General features: G+C 48.2%; 2 protein-coding genes and 1 pseudogene across 7 annotated transcripts; all 3 read right to left on the bottom strand.

The window, feature by feature from the left end:
• Positions 1–2,374: 2,374 nt before the first annotated feature.
• On the bottom strand, positions 2,375–14,920 carry FLOT1 (flotillin 1). 6 transcript variants are annotated; one of them, XM_053602909.1, is made up of 13 exons: positions 14,845–14,920; positions 14,341–14,397; positions 14,016–14,091; positions 13,842–13,932; positions 13,465–13,608; positions 13,224–13,343; positions 13,040–13,135; positions 12,710–12,862; positions 5,450–5,631; positions 5,219–5,264; positions 4,969–5,106; positions 4,548–4,727; positions 2,375–2,690 (listed from the first exon to the last, which is right to left on the bottom strand). In XM_053602909.1, the coding sequence occupies exons 2-13, from the start codon at positions 14,381–14,383 to the stop codon at positions 2,661–2,663; spliced, it is 1,299 nt and encodes a 432-aa protein (XP_053458884.1). In that variant the 5' UTR covers positions 14,384–14,397; positions 14,845–14,920; the 3' UTR covers positions 2,375–2,660. The 6 variants fall into 6 exon arrangements, with proteins under 6 accessions (XP_053458884.1, XP_053458882.1, XP_053458886.1 ...); XM_053602907.1 differs by having other exon boundaries at positions 14,750–14,888; XM_053602911.1 differs by having other exon boundaries at positions 4,563–4,727; positions 14,750–14,888.
• On the bottom strand, positions 8,614–8,711 carry LOC128595108 (uncharacterized; annotated as a pseudogene).
• Positions 14,921–15,254: 334 nt separating the features above from the next.
• Positions 15,255–16,635, bottom strand: IER3 (immediate early response 3). Its single transcript, XM_053602913.1, has 2 exons — positions 16,394–16,635; positions 15,255–16,286 (listed from the first exon to the last, which is right to left on the bottom strand). Exons 1-2 carry the CDS (start codon positions 16,598–16,600, stop codon positions 16,026–16,028), a joined length of 468 nt encoding a protein of 155 aa, XP_053458888.1. The 5' UTR covers positions 16,601–16,635; the 3' UTR covers positions 15,255–16,025.
• Positions 16,636–21,816: the final 5,181 nt, after the last annotated feature.

Below are 21,816 nucleotides of genomic sequence, written 5' to 3'. Positions count from 1 at the left end.
CCAAAAATAAATGGGAGTTGGAAAAAAATCGTGAGATGTGTGCTTCTTTAGAGAAGGGTTGCCAGTGGAGGCGCGGGCCCTAAGTTCAGTTACACTTTTTTTTTTTTTAGTAGAGACAGTCTCACTGTACCGCCCTCAGATAGAGTGCCATGACGTCACATGGCTCACAGCAACCTCTAACTCTTGGGCTTTCGCGAGTCTCTTGCCTCGGCCTCCCAAGCAGCTAGGATTACAGGCGCCCGCCACGACACCTGGCTATTTTTTTATTGCAGTTTGGACAGGGCTGGGTTTGAACCCGCCACCTTTGGCATATGGGGCTGGCGCCCTCAGTTACAGTTCTTAATAAGCATATCACAATAAAGTCCTATCCCGAACTGGATGTTTGGGGAACAAATGAGTAATTTAGAGGCAATTTGAAGTATGTTAGAGGATGTTTAGGTTATACAAATTTATGTAAGGGACTCTGCTATCTGATGAAGCACTATAACACATCCCCCATGAACACTTGAGAGACATCATTAACACATACCGTATTTTTTTTTTTTTTTCACATACCGTATTTTTTTTTGAGATGGTCTCACTATGCTGCCCTTGGCAGAGTGCTATGTCATCACAGCTCAACAACCTCCAACCCTTGGGCTTACGTGAATCTCTTGCCTCAGCCTCCCAAGTAGCTGAGACTACAGGCACCCACAACACCCAGCTATTTTTTGGTTGCAGTTGTCAATTGTTTAGCATGTTCGGGCCAGGCTTGAACCTGCCACTTTCGGTGTACGTGGCCGGCACCCTACTCACTGAGCCCCATATTATATCTTAATCTTCTACCCAAACCAGTACCACCAACCAGTCTTAAAAACTGGGAGAGGAATAGGCCCAGATAGAGGATCTAGGGTTGCAAAGTGAAAACAGGTGAATGATAATGCATAATTGGTTTCCAGACCAGCATCAGCATCCCCTGAGAACTTAAAAAAATGCACATACTCAGTCCCATCCAAATGTACTGAAGCAGGCAGAAATGGGTTGGATACTAGCAGTCAGGAGATTCGCATGAATGTACTGTTTTTTTTTTTTTTTGAGACAAAGCCTCAAGATGTTGCTCTGGGTAGAGTGCTGTGGCATCACAGCTCACTGCAACCTCCAACTCCTGGGTTCAAGCAATTCTGCCTCCACCTCCCAAGTAGCTGGGACTACAGGCACCCCACAATGCCCGGCTATTTTTTGGTTGCAGCCATTGTTTGGCAGGACCGGGCTGGATTTGAACCCATCAGCTCAGGTGTATGTGGCTGGTATGTGGCTTGAGCTACAGGCGCCAAGCCATAAGTATACCATTGAAGACCATAATTGCACCATTTTTAGCCTAGAGCCCACCCAGGACTCCTTTAGGTTATGAGTACCTAAAGCTGTTGCCTGTGGTCCTCTGGGTTTTCTTAGTCAACGTAAGAGGAAGACGACTAGTTAGGTTTGCCACCTCAGCTCACAGCAACCTCAAACTCCTGGGCGTAAGCGATTCTCTGGCCTCAGCCTCCCAAGTAGCTGGGACTATAGGTACCTGCCACAACGCCCGGCTATTTTTTGGTTGTAGTTGTTACTGTTTTGGCAGGCCCAGGCTGGATTCTAACCTATCAGCTCTGGTGTATGTGGCTAGTGCCTTAGCCGCTTGAGCTATAGGCACTGAGCCAGGAAGCCTTTTTTTTTTTCTTTTTGAGACAGAGACTCAGAGTCTCTCTTTTTGAGACTTGGTCACCCTTGGTAGAGTGCCATGGCGTCTACGCTCACAGCAACCTCAAAGTCTTGGGTTCAAGCAATCCTCTTGCCTCAGCCTACCAAGTAGCTGGGATTACAGGCACCCACCATAATGCCCAGGTATTTTTTAGAGATGGGGTCTTGCTCTTGCTCAGGCTGGTCTCGAACTCACGGGCTTAGGCAATCCACCCGCCTCAGCCTCCCAAGTGCTGGGATTATAGATGTGAGCCTATTGCATGCAAGGGAGCAAGCTACAGTCTAGCATTTTGAATTAGTTCTTTTTTATTAAGTAATTATTCATAAGTATTAGTACTGGCTCGGCATCTGTAGGTCAACGGCTGGGGCACCAGCCACATACACTGGAGCTGGCAGGTTCGAACACAGCCTAGGCCTGCCAAACAACAACGACAACTACAACCAAAAAACAGCAGAGCTGAGGCAAGCGAATAGCTTAAGCCCAAGAGTTTGAGGTTGCTATGAGCTGTGACGCCACAGCACTCTATCTATGGTGACATAGTGAGAGTCTGTCTCAAAAAAAGAAAAAGTATTAGTACTTACTAATGGCAATTTATTTGGCAAGTAAAGTTGAAAACCTCTAAAGCATCTCTTAGGGAAGAAGTCTAGACAAGAGGCTAAGATAGTAATTTAATTAGGAAGTTAAATAAGTTGGGATGAGGTGGAGTAAATCATCAGAAGGCTGACATGGGACCCCTGGCACTGGCAGTTGTGGCAGTGTGGGGTCAAGAAGAGCAACCCCCTCCAAGACAAGGCACAGACTATTTTGGCAAGGAGGATGAGGGGTGGACCCCCATTGTCAAAGGACATGCTTAGGGAGGAAGGTTGGGATGCATGCAACAACAGGGGGGACCATTCAGGAACCTGAGCCATGAGGCTGGGCATTGGCAAGGGCTGAGGGCTCAGGCTGTTCGCAGAGGCTTGTGGTTCACCTGGAAAAAAGACAACAGAGGATGACCCTTGAGAACCAGGTACCCTGCTCTCCCAGGTTCCCATTTGCATGAATGGGCTGTAGGGAGTACACGCATGTCCAGGAGTCTTCTTTCTAGTGTTCTCCCTCAGCCCCTTTCCCCAAGGAAAGACATTAGGATCCATGTATAGTAAATCACTGAACTGGGGAGAGGGGGTCAGAACCTTGCTTATATACTCTTTAGCTCTGAATTGTCCACTGCAGGCCTCAAGGAAGCTCCAAGGACCCCAGCTTGAAGGTTAGTGGTATGAACCAGTGTTTTTTTTTTGTTTTGTTTTGAGTCAGGGTCTTGCTCTATTGCCCAGGCTGGAGTACAATCATAGCTCATTGCAGCCTCGAACTCCTAGGCACAAGTGATCCTCCTAAGTAGCTGGTACTACATTTGCACACTACCATGCCTGGCTAATTTTTAAATTTTTTTGTAAAGACAGGATCTCACTACATTGCTCAGGTTGGTCTTGAACTCTTGCCTGGTTCCAAGTGAACTATCCATCTTGGCCTCCCAAAGTTCTGGGATTATAAATGTGAGCCACGATGCCCTAAGCTAATCTAGTGCTTTTATTTATACACGTATTTAACACATACACAATGCTTACTATGTGCCAGGCAGTGTTTCAAATACTTTGCAAATATTTATCAATACTCTCAATAATTCAACAGGGTAGTTACTATTATGAACCCAATTTTAAAGTGAGGAAACAGGTATAGAGAGGTTGACAACTTGTCTAAGATCACAGCTAATAGGCACCGGAGCAAGTATTCACAAAACAGCAGGTCCAAAGCCTGTTCTCTGACCTGTAAGAGGCATCAAGAAAAGTAGTGATCGGGCAGCGCCTGTGGCTCAAAGGAGTAGGGCGCCAGCCCCATATGCTGGAGATGGCGGGTTCAAACCCAACCCCAGCCAAAAACTGAAAAAAAAAAAAAAAAGTAGCTGGGTGTTGTGGAAGGCGCCTATAGTCCGAGCTACTTGGGAGGCTGAAGCAAGAGAATCACTTAAGCCCAGGAGTTGGAGGTTGTTGCTGTGAGCTGTGATGCTACAGCACTCTACCCAGGGTGACAGCTTGAGGCTCTGACTCAAAAAAAGAAAAGTAGTGATCAAGAGGTAGAGACCAACCTGGGCAAGAGTGAGATCTCATCTTTACTAAAAATAGAAAAACTACCCAGGCATCATGGTGGGCGCCTGTAGTCCCAGCTACTCAGGAGGCTGAGGCAAGAGGATCTCTTAAGCCCATCTCATTTCACTCCACCCTGTAGCCCATAGGTGGGCTTAGGAGAGTCTCTTGCGTAAGCCTCCGAGTAACTGGGACTACAGGTGCCCACCACAACGCCAGGCTATTTTTTTTTTTTTTTTTTTTGCAGTTTGGTCAGGGCCGGGTTCGAACCCACCACCCTCGGTATATGGGGCCAGTGCCCTACCCACTGAGCCACAGGTGCTGCCCCGAGACTCTGTCTTAAGAAAAAAAAAAAAGAAGAAGGAAATAAAAACATTGATATGCCTTGGAATTGTGACCAGGCTGCCACTAATGCTTTGTACTAGTGGAGGGACCACAAGCACTGGTTCCGAAGACAGTTAGCCTGGGTTTGAAGTCCTGATTCACCAGCTGAATGAGTGAGTGAGAACATCTTAGAACACTTTGTAAAATACATGCTAAGGTAGTTTGTTTTAAAACAAACAGCTCACTTATGCATAAGCTTAGCACTGTGCCTGGCACACAGAAAGTGATTAATAAATGTCAGTGACTCCCGAAGCTGGATGCTAGTCTAGGCCTACTGCATCACTTAACATAGGAACCCAGCAGTTCTATTCCACAGTCCCCACCTCAGAGATTGTCACCTGGGAGATGCTGACACCTGTGAGTCTCTCCACACTCTCTGGCAGGCAGCTTAAGATGTCCAGTACTTCCCCAGTCACTTTGGCTGCCCCTACGGTCCCATTTCCACTGGACACCAGTGTGATCTTATTGGCAGCGGTCAAGGGACCACTAATCTCCTCTGCCACCTGGTAGATGAGAGATGCCCACTCAGTGCCCATGACATGAACACACACCTCATGAAACAACTTACTTGAGTTTTAAGATCCTTGTCCTACTGATCACCCTTACTTTGATCTAGTTAATAATTCCCACCTCTAATTTATGGTCCCTTAGCCTGCATCTCCCCAACCCTCTCATCTCATTTCACTCCACCCTGTAGTCCCTGGTTCTGGTCCTCCTCTCCTGGTGCCCACATAACCTCCAGACCTGAGGCAACTTCTCTAGAAGCATGTCCAGCTGCGCAGCCTCCTGGTACATCTGGAATGCTTCTGCCTTCTTGGTCATCTGCTCAGCCTCAGCTCGGGCTCGGGCCCCTATGGCAAAGGCCTCAGCTTCCCCACGCATCTGAAGATTACAGGATACTTGTAAATTGGTAAGAATAAGAACAGGAAACCCTAGCTCAAGTAGCAACCCGGCACTCCTTCCACAAGCCAGAAGGGGCTACCTCCTAACTTACCCGCACAGACTCAGCTTCTGCCTCTGCCTGCATAATCAGCTGGGACCTGGGGACACAAGGGAAGTGAAGGGAGAAGCCCAGGAAAAAGGCCCAGCACTGGGGAGACAAAAGCTCCTATAACCCAAGTTCCATAGGAGTCCGGTGGTGAAAGCCTCAGCTCTCCACCTGGGGGGGAGGAGGAGAACACGGGTGGCAAAGGAGCCAGGATGGGGCAGCGGTGGGGGCATTTACTTCTCTGCCTCAGCGAGGCGCTCCAGCTTGTAGCGTTCAGCTTCCGCGGGCTTCCGCACCCGGGCCTCCAGCTCCTTCTCTCGGCGGGCGATCTCCTGCTCCTGCACTGCCACCTGCTGGGCTCGCTCCACTACCTGCACCTGCACGCGCTGCTCCTCGATCTGCTGCTTAGTCTTGGCCACCTGAGTAGAGAAGGTAGTTCAGAGTCAGAGCTGAGAGCAAATGCCTGGGAACCAGGAAGAAGCTAACGCTCCAGGGTGGGATATAAAATAGGAGCAGATACACGATGTTGTGTCCCCGGTCTGCTCAGCCAGCCCAATGGAGTCCATTTCCTGTACAGAACCAACGCACGGCCTGGGGAGTGTCCTGATACTCCTTAGTGCCAATGTCAACCTTAGGGAGTTCCTAAGGAAGCCTTGGTGTCAAAGCTGGATAGGGCTGGGACCTGGTCCACGTTTTCCCTCAGGGCAGATCCCTCTTATGAGCCCCGATTTAATTTATTTTCCCACCTGTTTCTCCTTCTAGAGTATGAACACCTTGAAGGCGTTGAGGACAGGGTGGTCATCTTCTACTTCTACATCTTGCTCAAATCCATCCACTTCCCTCATCTCCATCTTTGGGGCCATAACCTTAGAGAAAGCCACCACCAGCAGCTTTAGCACTGACTACTATAACAGATTACTGACTTTTTTCTTTTTAGTGGGATGGGTGATCTTTTTCATTTTTATCTCATGCATATGGTACATACAGATTCGGAAAGAAAAAGTAAACAGTGAGAAGTAAGGCTTTTTCTTACCTCTTTCCCCAAACCATCTGGGTCCCTTTCCCACAAGCAACCACTGTGAACAGCTTCTCATATATACTTCCCGGCATACTTTAAACATTAACAAGAAAGTGTATATAAAGAATTCCTCTTATTTAAGTAAATTTCATTTTCTTATTCCTTGTATTGTCAGGGATCGGAAAGCTCTTGTCAAGATGCTGGCGACGAGAGGTACTAGGCAAGGAATAAATAACACTTCCTTACCGTCCCATTACTTAGGCCCAGTCACATGCACCATCAACCCTGAAGGTCTGATCATACAAGCAATGGTGGCCTGCCCTCTACTAGGAAGGATCATCTGTTCACTCTAGAGAGACACATGGCTCTGGATATGGCACCCTGTACTGTCTTTTTTTTGCAGTTTTTTTTTTTTTTTTTTGGCCAGGGCTGGGTTTGAACCCACCACCTCCGGCATATGGGGTTGGCGCCCTACTCCTTTGAGCCACAGGTGCCACCACCCTGTACTGTCTTTGACCCTAAATTTTCAAACCTGTTCAAAACTAGAGTAGGTGCTCTCTACACCAGTATGCAGAATCACTTCTCTGCTATGTTCCCTAACCCAACAACTTTTTCTTTGTGTCTTTGTCTCTCTCTTTCTTTGGTGAAACTCAACCTCCAGTAGCTTCCTCAGAAAAAGTACGAAACAATTTTTTTTGAGATCTTGCTTTCCCTGAGATTTTTATTCTACCCTTCTGTTTGAATGATAATTATGTTAACTACATACAGGTATGTTGGAATTAACTCTTATTTTTTCTTTTCTTTCTTTCTTTTTTTTTTTTTGTAGAGACAGAGTCTCACTTTATGGCCCTCGGTAGAGTGCCGTGGCCTCACACAGCTCACAGCAACCTCCAACTCCTGGGCTTAGGCGATTCTCCTGCCTCAGCCTCCCGAGCAGCTGGGACTACAGGTTCTTTCTTTTTTTTTTTTTTAATTTCCATTGAAATTTTGACGGTATTGCTCCATGGTCTTCTGGCTTCTTAAGAAATCTGAAGTCATTTTGATGCCTGACCCTTTGAGATCTGTTCTTTCTCTCTGAAACATTTTAGATTTTGTCGTTGTTCTCAGTGTTCTGAAATTTCGCACTGATATGTCTTAAATGTAGATGCTTTTCCTGGTGTTGGGTACAACCTTATATCCTTCAAAGCAGACAAGCATTTCTGAATTATTTCATTGGTGATTTCCTCTCATATTGTTTATTCTGTTGGAACTCCTGAATTGGCCACTTTTGGTCTTTTTAGATTCTCTAATTTTTCCATCTGTTTCCTTCTTTTTCTTTTTTGTTTGTTGTTTTACTTTCTGGGTGGTTTATTAGAATTTCTCTTCAAAGAGTGGCGCCCGTAGCTCAGTGGGTAGGGCACTGGCCACATACACCAAGGCTGGTGGGTTTGAACCTGGCCCAGGCCAGCTAAACAATGACAACTGCAACAACAACAACAACAAAAATAGCTGGGCATAGAGGTGGGTACCTGTAGTCTCAGCTACTTGGGAGGCTGAGGCAAGAGAATTGCTTAAGCCCAATAGTTTGAGGTTGCTGTGACATCACAGCACTCTACCGAGAGTGAAATAGTGAGACTCCGTCTCAATTAAAAAAATTAAAAAGGGCGGCGCCTGTGGCTCAAGGAGTAGGGCGCCAGTCCCACATGCTGGAGGTGGTGGGTTCAAACCCAGCCCAGGCCAAAAACCACAAAAAAAAAAAATAAATAAAAATAAATAAATAAATAAAAAATTTCTCTATTCTAATGTGATTTTTTAATATTAATTAATTAATTAATTTATTTATTTTTTGTAGAGACAGAGTCTCACTTTGTCACCCTGGGTAGAATGCCGTGGCGTAACACAGCTCATAGCAACCTCCAACTCCTGGGCTTAGGTGATTCTCTTGCCTCAGCCTCCAGAGTAGCTGGGACTACAGGTGCCCACCACAATGACCGGCTGTTCTTTGTTGCAGTTTGGTTGGGGCCGGGTTTGAACCTGCTATCCTCAGTATATGGGGCCAGCACCCTACTCACTGAGCCACAGGCGCCGCCCTCTAATGTGATTTTTTATTCAGTTTTATCATCTTGTTAATTTTTTTCTTAAATATGGAACACCATGGGTGGCACCTGTGGCTCAGTGAATAGGGCACGGCCCCATATAATGAGAGTGGCGGGTTTAAAACCAGCCCCTGCCAAACTGCAATAAAAAATAGCTGGGCGTTGTTGTGGGTGCCTGTAGTCCCAGCTACTCAGGAGACTGAGGCAAGAGAATCGCCTAAGCCCAAGAGTTGGAGGTTGCTGTGAGCTCTGATGCCAGGGCACTCTACTGAGGGTGACAAAGTGAGACTCTGTCTCTAAAAAATAACATATATATATGGAACACCATGAATTTGGATATTATCTTTGTGCAGGCACTAATCTTCTCTGTATTGTTTCAATTTTAGTAGATGTGCTGCCAAAGCAAACATCATTTTTTTTTCTTTTTGAGACAGAATCTCACTGTGTTGCTCTCAGTAGAGTGCCATGGCATCACAGCTCAGAGCAACCCCCAACTCCTGGGCTTAAACAATTCTCTTGCCTCAGCCTCCGCAGTAGCTTGGATTATAGGTACCAGCCACAACACCTGGCTAATTTTTTTAGCTTGCTCAAGCAGGTCTCAAACTCCTGACCTCAAGCAATCCTCCTACCTTGGCCTCCCAGAGTGTTAGGATTACACATGTGAGCCACTGTGCCCAGCCTCCACTGTGGTTTTTTTTTTAGACAGAGTCTTACTATGTCACCCTTGGTAAAGTGCAGTGGCATCACAGCTCACAGCAACCTTAAACTCTTGGGCTTAAGTGATTCTCTTGTCTCAGCCTCCCAAGTAGCTGGGACTAGAGGCGTCCGCTACAACGCCTGGCTATTTTTTCTGTTGTAGCTGTTATTGTTGTTTAGCTGGCCCAGGCTGGGTTCGAACCCGCCAGCCTGGCTGGCGCCATAATCACTGTACTACAGGCGCCAAGCCAACCCTCCACTGTGTTTTGAATTTTCTTCTAAGTCTCTGTCATGATCTGGCCTCATGTGCCTTCCCTCCTCACTTACTGAACACGAACACCCCTCAGTAGAGTGCCATGGCATCACAGTTCACAGCAACCTCAAACTGTTGGGCTTAAGCAATTCTCTTGCCTCAGTCTCCCAAGTAGCTAGGACTATCGGCACCCACAACAACGCCTGGCTATTTTTTTGTTGTAGTTGTCATTGTTGTTTAGCAGGCCTGGGCCATGTTCGAACCCACCAGCCCTGGTGTATGTGGCCAGAGCCCAAACCACTGACCTATAGGTGTTGAGCCATACCTTTCCATTCTTGAGACACATCAAGCTCTTTCCATCTTAGCGCCTTTGTACTTGCTGGTCTCCCTGCCTAGCCAACAGCCACATATGACTAACAATGCTCTTGACCCACAACTCTACATTGCTGGCTTCTCTTATCTTCAGGCTTGATCTGAAACATCACTTCTTCATAGAAACTTTCTGTGACCCGCTCAACCTATTATAGCAATACCACCCTGTTATTTTTTAGATTATGTTTATCTCCTCTGTAGCACTTAAATAAAAATAATTTTCGTTGAGACACAGTCTCACTTTGTCACCCTTGGTAGAGTGCCATGGCATCATAGCTTCAAACTCTCCGGCTTGAGCAATTCTGTTGCCTCAGCCTCCTAAGTAGCTGGGACTACAGGTGTGTGCCACCACACCCAGATAGTTTTTGTATTTTTTTAAACAGAGATTGGGTCTTTTTCTTTTCTTTTTTTTGAGACAGAGTCTCATTTTGTCACCCTTGGTAGAGTGCTGTGGCCTCATATCTCACAGCAACTTCAAACTCTTAGGCTTAAGTGATTCTTGCCTTAGTCTCCCCAAGTAGCTGGGACTACAGGCTCACCATAATACCTGGCTATTTTTAGAGATGGGGTCTTACTCTTGCGTAGAGAGTCTCGAACTTGTGAGCTCAAGCAATCCACCCACCTTGGCTTCCTAGAGTGCGGGGATTACAGGAGTGAGTCACCATGCCCAGCCTAAATAAGATAATTATTGTCTGGGAAAATCATTTACTTGCTTATTAGCTGTTTCCTGTGTTATAATGTAAGCTCTATGAGGGTAGGAATCCTTTCTGTGACATTTATACTTATATCCTCACCTCCAAAATGATGTCTGGCAATAGTAAGCACTAAATAGGCATTTTTGAATGAACCCTCATTTTTCTTTTTTTTTTTTGGTAGAGACAGAGTCTCACTTTATGGCCCTCGGTAGAGTGCCGTGGCCTCACACAGCTCACAGCAACCTCCAACTCCTGGGCTTAAGCGATTCTCTTGCCTCAGCCTCCCGAGTAGCTGGGACTATAGGCGCCCGCCACAACGCCCGGCTATTTTTTGGTTGCAGTTTGGCCGGGGCCGGGTTTGAACCCGCCACCCTCGGTATATGGGGCTGGCGCCTTACCGACTGAGCCACAGGCGCCACCCGAACCCTCATTTTTCAATCACTAACACAGTGCCTGGCATGTACCAAGAAACTGATAAAAGTTGAATTAACAGAGGCATGGTGGGTCATGCCTCTAATCCTAGTACTCTGGGAGTCAGAGGTGGGAGTATCATTTGAGGCCAAAAGCTTGAGATTGCAGTGACTTATGATAACGCAATTGTACTTTATGCTCACTGGGCAACGAAGTGAGATTCTGTCTCAAAAAAAAGTTCAACAGAGTCCAACCAGCCTAATCCCTTGATTTGGAAACAAGGAAGGCCATTTTTACAAAGCTAAGAACCTTACACATGGCTTCACTATAAGCTAGTAGTTTTCATTATGGTAATGTTTTTCTTTTTTTCTTTTCCTTTTTTTGCAGTTTCTGGCCGGGGCTGGGTTTGAACCTGCCACCTCTGGCATATGGAGCCGGCGCCCTACTCTTTTGAGCCACAGGCGCCACCCTATGGTAATATTTTTCAAACCCAAACTCTAACATGCACACAACTCACCTAGGGATTTTGTTAAAATGTAGATTCTGATTCAGGCAGTCTGGGCCAGATCCTGAAATTTTGTTTCTAACAAACTTTTCAGTGTTGCTGCTGCTGCTGCTGCTACCAGGCAAACCACACTTTAAGTAACAAAGCTCTATGTTACACTCAACCTGTAAAGCCAGCCTGAATTTAACATAACTAAAGATGTTTTGTGCCTCCACTATGCTTTCAGCCCGTACCAACTCTTAGCAAAACCAAAATTCATAATATTGCTATCATGTGAGTAAATAAAGGTCTCAAAGTACAGTTGATTCTCATTATTCAAGGTAGTTTTGTTCTACAAAGTAGCCATGAACTGGGCGGCACCTGTGGTTCAGTGAGCAGGGAGCTGGCTCCATATACCGAGGGTGACAGGTTCAAGCCCACCCTGGCCAAACTGCAAGAAAAAAATAGCTGGGCGTTGTGGTGGGCACCTGTAGTCCCAGCTACTCGGGAGGCTGAGGCGAGAGAATCGCCTACGCCCAAGAGCTGGAGGTTGTTGTGAGCTATGACGCCACGGACCTCTACCGAGGGCAACAAAGGGAGACTATGTCTTAAGAAAAAAAAAAAGTAGCCATGAACAATGAATTAGGTAATACTTATTTTGTTACTAAAGGAAATAAAGGGTTAGGTTCCTGTGAGCCTTTGGTCACAATATTTCCATCAACCAATCAATATATAACTTTGTTTTATATGTGTTTCTGTTAGAGATACCTTATCTGTAACGATAAGGATGATAAAGTAAGACTGTCTCTAAAAAAAAAAAAAAGAAAAGAAAAAGGTGTCCCTTCCTCTGCATATATGCAGACCCCTACCAGAATGCCCCACTTGGCAAATGGGACGTGGACCAGATCTTAGTTCTGGTCTACCCTCTGAGCCAAGTACCCTCACACAGGGAACAACTTGCCCCCTAAATAAGACCAGCCTTATTCATCATATTCTTTCTTGATATTTTCTTTGCTTTTCAGCTGAAACTGTATTTTTCCCCCAGAGACAGGGTTTCATTCTATTGTCCAGGCTCGAGTGCAGTGGCATTCTCATAGTTCACTGTAACCTTACATTATTGGGCTCAAGAGATCCTCCTGTGTAACTAGGACTATAGATACATGCCACCATGCCCGGCTAATTTTTTTATTTTTATTTTTTGTAAGGACAGGGTCTCATTATGTTGCTCAGGTTGGTCTTGACCTCCTGGCCTCAAGCAATCCTCCTGTCTTGGTCTCCCACAGTGCTAGGATTACTGGTATGAACCACAGCAGCTGGGCTTGGGTAAAACATTTTAGTTTTCTAAATGTCTCCTCATTGTGGCAAAAATGGACAGCCAGAATAAGATCAAAGTTAGAATATAAGAAACGGTGGTAGCCTGAGGTGGGGAGGTGAGAGGAATGGGGAAGAGGAAAAGAACAGCTTGTTTATCTGCCCAGTACAGTGGTTCTGACCTGAAGTTGATAGGCCAGGTCAGCTTGTGCTCGGCGGGTGTTGACCTCGATGTCATATGCGGCCTTCTTCAGCTCATAATCCCTCTGTGCCTTGGCCATCTCAATCTCACTCAGGTACTGAGCAGATACCTTTTCCTGCTTGGCTTTGGCCTCCTACCCAAGCAGAGATTACGTAGAAAGTGTCAAGGCAGGGAGGAGAAGGCCACAATGATAGCTTGCCTCCACCAGGCTTCCCTGCCTCATCTATTTCCCCTGCCAAGCCAGTCCCACCAGCCCCTATTCAGTTGTGCCCTCCTTTCCCTGTTCCCAAGCAACCCCTGTCTGTCTCACCCGGATCCCAGCATCTCGCTTGGCCTCTGCTTCCCCAATCCGAGCATCTTTTTGGACTTGGGCTGTTCGAGCCTTCCCCAAAGAATGCAAATAGTCCTGTGGGAGAGGTGTAGAAATCAGATTCCTTAGGAAGGTTTAAGGGATGGGAGCAAGGAAACAGGAAAGATCAACTGCCTAGTTTTACCTGGTCATCATGAATGTCCTTTAGGGTGTAGCTAACCACACTGATGCCCATGTTGACCAGGTCTGATGAGGCCACTTTGAAAACTTGTTCTGAGAATTTCTGCCTGTCCTTATAGATCTCCTGTGAGAATAGGATGATGGAAAGAAGGAACTTGAGCTCTCAGATCCATTGACTCTCACAAACTATCTCGGTCCCCTCATTCTGGCATCGCTTTCAGACCTTTCCCTGTCCCCAGGCCTACCTCCACAGTCATGTGGGCCATAATAGCTCTCTGGTGGCCCTCCAGTGTCTCCAGTGCAATATGGGCAATCTCAGCCTCTGTCTTCCCCAGGAACATCTGGCAGGCAGCTGCCAACATCTCCTTGTTTTGCCCTTGGATTTTTACCTATAGACAGAATAGGGGTAGGGAGGGTATGGTGGAGGTCTCACAAAGCCAGGAAAGCAGCAGGGAGAGAGAGGAAGAGTCAAGGGACTTCAGGGTTCCTGGAGAAGGTGAGACTAGCAGAGAAATTTCTTTGCAGGTAGGGATGGAGAAGGCCATGGTCAGAAAATTTCTTAATGTCTGGGAGAGAGAGTGATGGGAAGTGGACTTTAGGGGAAAGGCTCTGAAAGCCTCACCTGGGCAATGCCAGTGACTGAGATGGGGACCCCATGGCGAGTGTAAACCTTTTCACTCTTGACATTGAGGGTCAATGTGTTGAGAGAGATCCTAAGGGGGAAACAAGGGACAGACAGTAAGAAAAAGAGGAAAAGGAGAAAACTGAGGTTCCCCCTTCTTCATTTTCTACCTACCTCTGGATTTGCTGGATGCAGGGCAGGACAAAGACACGTCCTCCAGCCACCATGACTGGGGGGCTTCGGCAGAAACCTAAAAGGTGAAGGGCAGTGAGCAGCTGTGGCAGAGCTGGAATGTGGAATGACTGAGGAATTGTGGGGTGGGATGGATCCACCGAGGAGAACTCTAGGGGAACGACTCTGTGCCTTGGCAGAGTAGTGGCTGGCAATCCCAGGTGGGCAGCTTGTGCTCATTAGGGGGGGGCAGAAGCTTGGTGCTGGGGAGCTGGTGCGGGGGGCAGAGGGTTTTGGGGTCACTGGCTGGGAAGAGAACAATACTTACCGGAGACCACCATGGCTTCATTCGGGCCACACGTGAAAAACATGGTTCAGGTTGGGGCTAGAGGAGGAGAAAAAGCCTTTGCAGATGGGGAAGGGGCCCTGTGGTGTCCACAGGAGCCAATCCTTTTCCTTTCCCGTCAGGCCTGCCTAGTCTGTATCTGACGCGGCCCAGTCCCTTCCACACCCGTGGTCCACTAAGCCTTTTCCCTGTGCAATCCCGAAGATCCCCAGCAACCTCTTCCCCCACTTGCTTAGGGTCACACGCTTCCCCTTACCGCGTCTCCGCCTCAGTACTGACGGTTTTTCCTTCATTTATTAAAGCTCGAGGCGCCCAAAGGCCCACAGACCTTTCCCCACCCTCCTCTCTGCTCCTTGGCAGCCGCAGGCTCCACCGCCTCTCCACCGCTAACCTTCCCGGATGCGGGCAACGGCCGGGCTGGGGTCTCAGGAAGGGCGGGTGCGCGCAGGAACCTGCAAGCTGAGTAGGGGCTGTTCCCTGACTTGCCTTTTTGGGTGCTGGGAGGGCGCCAGCGCCCGGTACCCGGCCGCACCCTGCTGTTGCTGCAGACGCGACCCCGCCCCCCGCAGCGGACCAACCTCCCCTCGGCCCGCCCCTTTCCCGGCAGGCCCCGCTCGGGTCCGCAGCCCGCCGCTCCCGCGAGCTACGGGGTGGAGCTCCGGTTCCACTTCACACTCCGCCCTGGGGCGCGGAACGTGACCTCCGTGAGTCCTGCACAACGGGTAAGGAAGATTGCCACATTTCGGATTGGCCGCGCGGTAACTAACCCGGAAAACCGCAGACCTGGCAATGAACGACTGCATCCGGCAACCGGGTGCTGGGTTCCGCGACTTTGGTAAAAGGGGCTCAGACCCCCGGGAGGAGTGCGGGCTGGGGACTTAGCCAAAGCTACTCCTGCCGGTTCTTGGCTCCTGAAGGCGGGGAGGAGCGGGAAGTCGCCACTTGCAAAGATACACTCAAATGACCGCTGACAGTAAATCAAGTTTATTTGTGTTCACAGAACATACCAGGGGACCGATATAGCCGCCCCGTGACAGCCCACCAAGCCCCAACCCCGCAACCTCCACTTAAGAGGCAACTTTGAGGAGGTCAAAGGCCAGGAACTTATTCCCAACGTCCCAGAGAAGCCTCACACTGTAGACCCACGGAGTTGTGATGCTGGAGGACAGAATGTCCCTCCCTAAACCTACGACCCGCCACCAGACTTGACTCCCACCCCTGGCGTCCTCCCCCACCTCGGTCCTCCCCACTTCTATTCAGCCCCAGTTCCAGGCGCTCTGCCTCCACCAGTTCCTTAAAGCTCAATAAATACCATTTGCAATTACAGCAGGGGGGAACATCTCGCACCCTTGCATAAGTTAAAATAAATATTACGTACACCCCTCCGTCACCCAGGAGGACATACATAAATACATATAAATATTAATTAGGAGCAATGAGAAATAAGTTAACGACGCTCTCCTTCCCGCTGGGCCTAGCCCTGGCGTGTCTGTTGCCTGGGTCTCGGCGCGCCGCGGTCTCGCTCCAAGCACCGGCGGGCATTTCCGCTGTAGTGTTGAGTTGGAGTTGCCTCTGAAATCCCAGTTTGGGATACGGTCTCGCGCACCAGGTACGCCTGGTGTTTCTTTGGTTTTTGGGATTCTTTTTAGGGGTGTGGGAAGTCACGGTTAGAAGGCGGCTGGGTGTTGCTGGAGAAAAGTGCTGAGGTCCAGAGCGTAGTCCGAAGGCTCCGAGGTTAAGTTTAGAGGCTCGAGGACCGGAGGTTCAGAGGTGGACACCGGGGACACGGCGCTGGATGCGTCCTCCGGGGCCAGGGGCGCTGGCACACCTTCTTCAGCCATCAGGATCTGGCAGAAGATGATGGTGAGCAGGAGAAAGAGGAGCCTTTTGGCAGGGTTCGGTTCCTCGACTGGTAGCTGTCGCCGAACCTGGAAAGACAAGGAGACAGATCAGGTCAAGGCCCCCCGGAATCAGGTCGTTTCCCCGCGGCGCCAGGAGTATTTGTCCCCCAGCTGCTCAGTTGGGTGACACTCACCACTCGAGGGTATAGAACCCTACGGCTGCGTTTTCGGTGCCCGCGAGAGACAATGGGGCGCGCGGCGGGGGCCGGTGCGGGCTCCGGGAGAGGGTCGAAGGTGAAGATCTCAGGACCAGAGCCCCGCCGGGGTCCCGGGCTGGAAGGGACCGGGGTCGGAGCCCGTAGGACGGTCATGGTGGGCAGGGAGCTGCGAGAGTGACACATGGTGCGCTGAGTGGAGCGTAAGGCTGAGAGCTGATCCGCACCAGGCGGAGCTAGTTAAGTAAACCAGAGAATTGGGCGGGTCCTTCTAACTCCTCCTCCCGCAGCTGGGGAGCAGTTGGCAGGGGCCGGCTGGAAATTCCGACGTTTAAACAAAGGGAGGGGGTGGAGACTTGGGCTGTGCAACCCTAGGCGGTGACCTGCACGATGTGTGTGAGTCGTGAGTGGGGTGGGTGAGATCCCGAGCGACAGGCACATGTTGGGGCATGTGGCAGCTGGACAGAGGCCCCTAACAGCTTAGGAGATTGTTCGGCCGCCAGGTCCTCCACAGACTCCATCACTGGGAGACTGGAAGGCTTACTTAAGGAGATCTGGCCACCCTGATACAATACTGACCCAGCAAGGTCAAGGAACCACAGTTACGCACAGTCATGCACTTGTAGGTATGCATAGAAAATATACACAGCAAGAAAGAGGTCACTGCAGAAATGGTCAAGAAGATTAAGAGAAATTAACACGCTTAGCACACTGAAAACACACAGGCATACACAACACACATGCGCATACCACATGCATGTCACAATGTATGCACACATGCACTCAGCCAAGGAGCAAAGACTGCAGAGGGACAGTCCAGCAAAGCTACTCATCTAGGTGTATGCAGAAATATTCACATAAAGGCTGGTGCAGAGGACCAAAAATACAACAGCAAGAGGTTAGCAGCAGCCATCCAGATTTACCATTTGTTTTACGGGTCAAATAACAAAACTTAAGAACATTTTAAATTGTGAAACATTAGACAAATGTTGCAGTAATAGCAATTACTCAACTTAAGACAGAATCAACACATTTCCATCATTGCCTTAAAGATAGCTGCTCTAGACACAGAATTTAGCATCTTTTGAGCACTCACCTGTTAAAGTTGCAGTTGTGAGTACTGCTAAGTGAAGGGGCAAGCCAGATAAAAGTGACACTCAGCCTGGAGGGCTTTTACCTTCTGGCCTGGGGAGAGGACCATGACTAGATTTTTTTTTTCCCCTTCAGACAATGTGGCAGAATCCTCAGAACTCTCGAGGGTCCTAAGAATACTAAAGACCAAGTAGGGCCAGTCCTGTACTTTGGGAGGCTAAAGTGGTGAGGTAGAGGATGGCTTGAAGTCAGGAGTTGGAGGTTGCAGTGAGCTGTGGTCATGCCATTGTACTGTAGACCAGGTGACAGAGTGAGACCTTGGCTCAAGGGGAAAAAAAGAAAAAGAAAAGAAAAAATCAAAAGATCAAGTGCTAAGGGGGATCTAAAAGAGCTAGTGTACACATCTGTCTAATTAATCAGGGAAGGCTTCATGGAAGAGTGATATTTGAGATGACCTTGAATGGTGTGTAGGATATGACAAATTCAGATGTGGAGAATGACTGTAAGAATGGAATCAGCAAAGGCCTTGAGCTGGAAAAGTACAGGATGTGTTTGGGGAATCACAAGAAAAACAATCTCAGAGTAAGTTTCCCATAAAGGAGTAAGTGGGAAGTAAGAATGGCTAGAAAAGGAGTTGGGCAGAGTGGGGAGAGTTCAGCTGCCAGGCCTGGAGCCTCTATTTGACTCTAGACCATGAACCTTGTGGGTTGCCGGATGAAATAAAAGGAGGATGGCTCGGTATCTATATCTCAGTGGTTAGGGCGCTGGCCACATACACTGGGGCTGGTGGGTTTGAACCCAGCTTGGGCCTACTAAACAACAATGACAACAACAACAATGAAATAGCCAGGCATTGTGGCAGGCGCCTGTAGTCCCAGCTACCTGGGAGGCTGAGACAAGGGAATCACTTAAGCCCTAGTGTTGGACATTATTGTGAGCTGTGATGCCATGGTACTCTACTGAGGGCGACATAGTGGGACTCTGTCTCAAAAAAGAAAAAAAAGGGGTGACACCTGTGGCTCAAGGAGAAGGGCACCGGCCTCATATACTGGGGGTGGTTGGTTCAAGCCTGGCCCTGGCCAAAACTGCAAAAAAAAAAAAGGAGGAAAATTCAAGCTGGGAACTGACTAGTATAAGGAGTATGCCCTGGATGGGAAGAGATTGAAGCAAAGGACAGGAGGCTATTAGAAGGGCTCAGAAAGGAGGTGATGAGGGCCTGAGAAGATAGCCATAGACACATTCCCAGCATGAGAACAGCCGAATTTGGCAATGAGATAGTTATCATTGTGGAGGGGAACATGGGGAAAGGGGAGTTGCTGACAGCAAGAGAAGGAAAAGATCAGAGATTTGAAATGCATCTGGCTCAGATCTAACCACCACCATATTAAGCCTGAGGCACAAAGTAAATACACACATGACCTCTTCCATTTAGGCTGTTACAAGTCTTTGTGTTCTCCTTAGAATGCAGTATAGTGCCTTGCGGCAGGTTGCTCAAGAATCTTGTTAAATGAAAGATAAAAATGCTGAACTATAAGTGTATGCATAGTGTTCCCATACTGGTATCCCAAGTTTTTGAGACACGGATATGCTTTTCCAAAACTGCTTCAAACAAGAATGTGAAGGAAGGCAAATAAGAGGACAGCCCCACAATTGGGCTAGAAAGAGACACATTGTTACTGCATATACAATTGCTTCCTGAGCCTGTACCTTACTCTATTTTACACCCACTACTCCTGTCTAAATATACAAGACCCCTTCTGCATTACACATCTCTTCCCAGCAGTTGTAAAACATACCTCCTCCACAAATAGGCACTGTCACTTCTCTATGCCCGTCTTTCACACCTGCCATCATCCTTGCTCACACCCAAGCCTGGGGAGCCTGTACCCTTACTCTAAAGCAACTTGCACACTACGCTACGGCCAGCTAAAGCCATGACTGCTTACACAGTCATGGAGCCGCACACTCACACTGATGTAAGTTGGGAATAGGGGGGAGATGGTAATGATGAAAGAAAACTGCTTGGTGGCAGAGAGGGGGAGATACCCAAGGTCAGGAATGCACAACTTGTTTATGATGGAAAATTTTTCCAGGGCATTAGGCAGGGGAAGGGAAATGAAGGGGGTATCTTGGGATATTGTTTCGCCACTACCTCCCACATCTGAAATCTGGGCCTCCAGCTGGGTTTAGTTATCCTCACCATCCTTGCAGCAGGGAGAGATCTTTCTTTGTGGCAAGACCAGAAGGGGACAAGGACAAGACCCAGAGAGCCCAGAGCAGTCTCTATTCCTTCCTAACCAGTCCCATCCCCATTCCTACTACCCTCAGAGCCCCAGGGCTCTGCCTTTGCCCCTTCTTGCCATACCGGAAGCTATGGAAAGGTTGAAAGTGAATCATTAAGCCAATGAGGGGGTGGGGTAGGGGAGCAGTCTGGGGAATGAGTTAAGGACAGAAAGTGCCAGGTGTTAAGAGCAGTAGCTGGACCAGTTCCCACTGCCTTAATCCTAGAGAAACAGGTCCTTAGCCTCTTCCATTTTGGAATCTCCTTCACATTTCCGCCCTACTTTCCCCAAGATCTCTGTGTTCCTTCTTGTCCACCACTACCACTAACCTCTTTCTCAGTCCCTTGTTTGTTTTCTTCTTAACGCATGTATCCCATTGGGGAAGCATTTTATGTCTTTATTTACTTTTTGGTGTTGTTTGTCCTCCTACTGGAAGACAGTCTCCTTGAGTGCACAAGGCCACACCTGCCCTTTCTCTCAGTAGACCTCTGTGGTATCTCTAGGACTTGCCCTATCACCCAGTGGGAGTTCAACAAATATTCTTAAATCCATCTTCCCCCAAGGAGCTAAACCTCATCTCCAGAGATGTCTGTTTATCCAGCTGAGTCTCATCAAAGGTCTTACACTCTCTCTGCAAAAAGGAGGCTGGGGGTACTCAGCTGTGGCTCAGCTAATCTGCCATTGAATTAGAATAAACTGTGCAGTGACAATGGCATGGCCCTTGGCTGCACCCTTTGCAATCCTCAACATAGAAGTGAGTCAGGCCTGCTGCCCCTCCTGGGGTACTGCTGCCTTGCTAACCACAGGCCCAGAATGGGGGACTGGGAATGGGCAGTGGCAGAGGCAGACTGGACAGGGGAAAGGGGCACAGAATTTGAAAATAGCTTCTGAGAAGGGGAAGCAGGGTAAAGGGGACAGAACCATGGGACTGGGGTCTAGGAATGACAACTAAAACACTTAGCTGTACTTGATATTCAGTAGATACTCAATACCCATTTTTTTTTTTACTTTAAACAACAGCATTCATTTATTTATTCAAATTTATGCAAATTATTTGAGGTCAGTGTGCACTTCTTATCTTCATCCCCCATGGCTTCACTTGGGATAGCTCAACTAGGTTTTAAAGATCCATTTCCAAAATGATTGGTAATCAGCTAGATGTTGGCAGTCAGTCGGGAGCTCCACTGGGTATGTTGGCTGGGGTCTTTGTTCTTTTCCCCATAGACCCTCCACACAGCTAATTAAGCTTCTGTGAACTGTTTCGGTGTTCTTGGACTTGGCACTCAGTTGAACTGCCTTGGGGAGAGCTTGAGCAGGAGTGTGGAGAACTTTGGGCATTGTCTGGGGCCCCAGACTGAGCCACTGGGCTGGGCGCAGGAAGCCATTGTGAAAGAACTGCCTCAATACCCATTTTTTGACTTGAGATAGAAAGTAAACAGATTAGCAAAGACAGCATATTATAATCTAGTGGCATTAACAGGAAATTCAGTTGAGAATTGAATGATTGTGATTTTTTTTTTTTTTTTTTGTAGAGACAGAGTCTGACTGTACCGCCCTCGGGTAGAGTGCCGTGGCGTCACACGGCTGACAGCAACCTCTAACTCTTGGGCTTACGCGATTCTCTTGCCTCAGCCTCCCGAGCAGCTGGAATTACAGGCGCCCGCCACAACGCCCGGCTATTTTTTTTTGTTGTTGTTGTTGCAATTTGGCGGGGGTTGGGCTTGAACCCGCCACCCTCGGCATATGGGGCCGGCGCCCTACTCACTGAGCCACAGGCGCCGCCTGAATGATTGTGATTTTTAAACACCCTCCCCACTAGGCAATATTGGGCTGCTTAATTTCTCTAAAAATTTGTTTCCTTAATAAATAGGCAAATTGGCTGTTAGGTTATTGCAAAGATTACGAATATAAATGGAGACTGGGCATGGTGGCTCATGCCTGTAATCCTGACACTCTGGGAGGCTGAGGCAGTAGGATTGCTTGAGCTCAGGAGTTTGAGGTTGCAGTGAGCAATGATCATAGCACTGA

This window comes from Nycticebus coucang, chromosome 9 (genome assembly GCF_027406575.1).
Source record: "Nycticebus coucang isolate mNycCou1 chromosome 9, mNycCou1.pri, whole genome shotgun sequence".
In the NCBI taxonomy this organism is placed as follows: Eukaryota; Metazoa; Chordata; class Mammalia; order Primates; family Lorisidae; genus Nycticebus; species Nycticebus coucang.
This window is presented reverse-complemented; position numbering and strand designations above follow the sequence as displayed.

Coding starts and splice junctions, on each gene's coding strand:
- IER3 (XM_053602913.1), bottom strand. CDS start 16,600: ATGTGTCACTCTCGCAGCTCCCTGCCCACCATGACCGTCCTACGGGCT. Junction 16,287..16,393: donor GGGTTCTATACCCTCGAGTG/GTGAGTGTCACC, acceptor TTGTCTTTCCAG/GTTCGGCGACAGCTACCAGT.
- FLOT1 (XM_053602909.1), bottom strand. CDS start 14,383: ATGTTTTTCACGTGTGGCCCGAATGAAGCCATGGTGGTCTCCG. Junction 5,632..12,709: donor ACCTGGCCTATCAACTTCAG/GTCAGAACCACT, acceptor TTCTCTACTCAG/GTGGCCAAGACTAAGCAGCA. Junction 5,107..5,218: donor CAGAAGCTGAGTCTGTGCGG/GTAAGTTAGGAG, acceptor TGTAATCTTCAG/ATGCGTGGGGAAGCTGAGGC.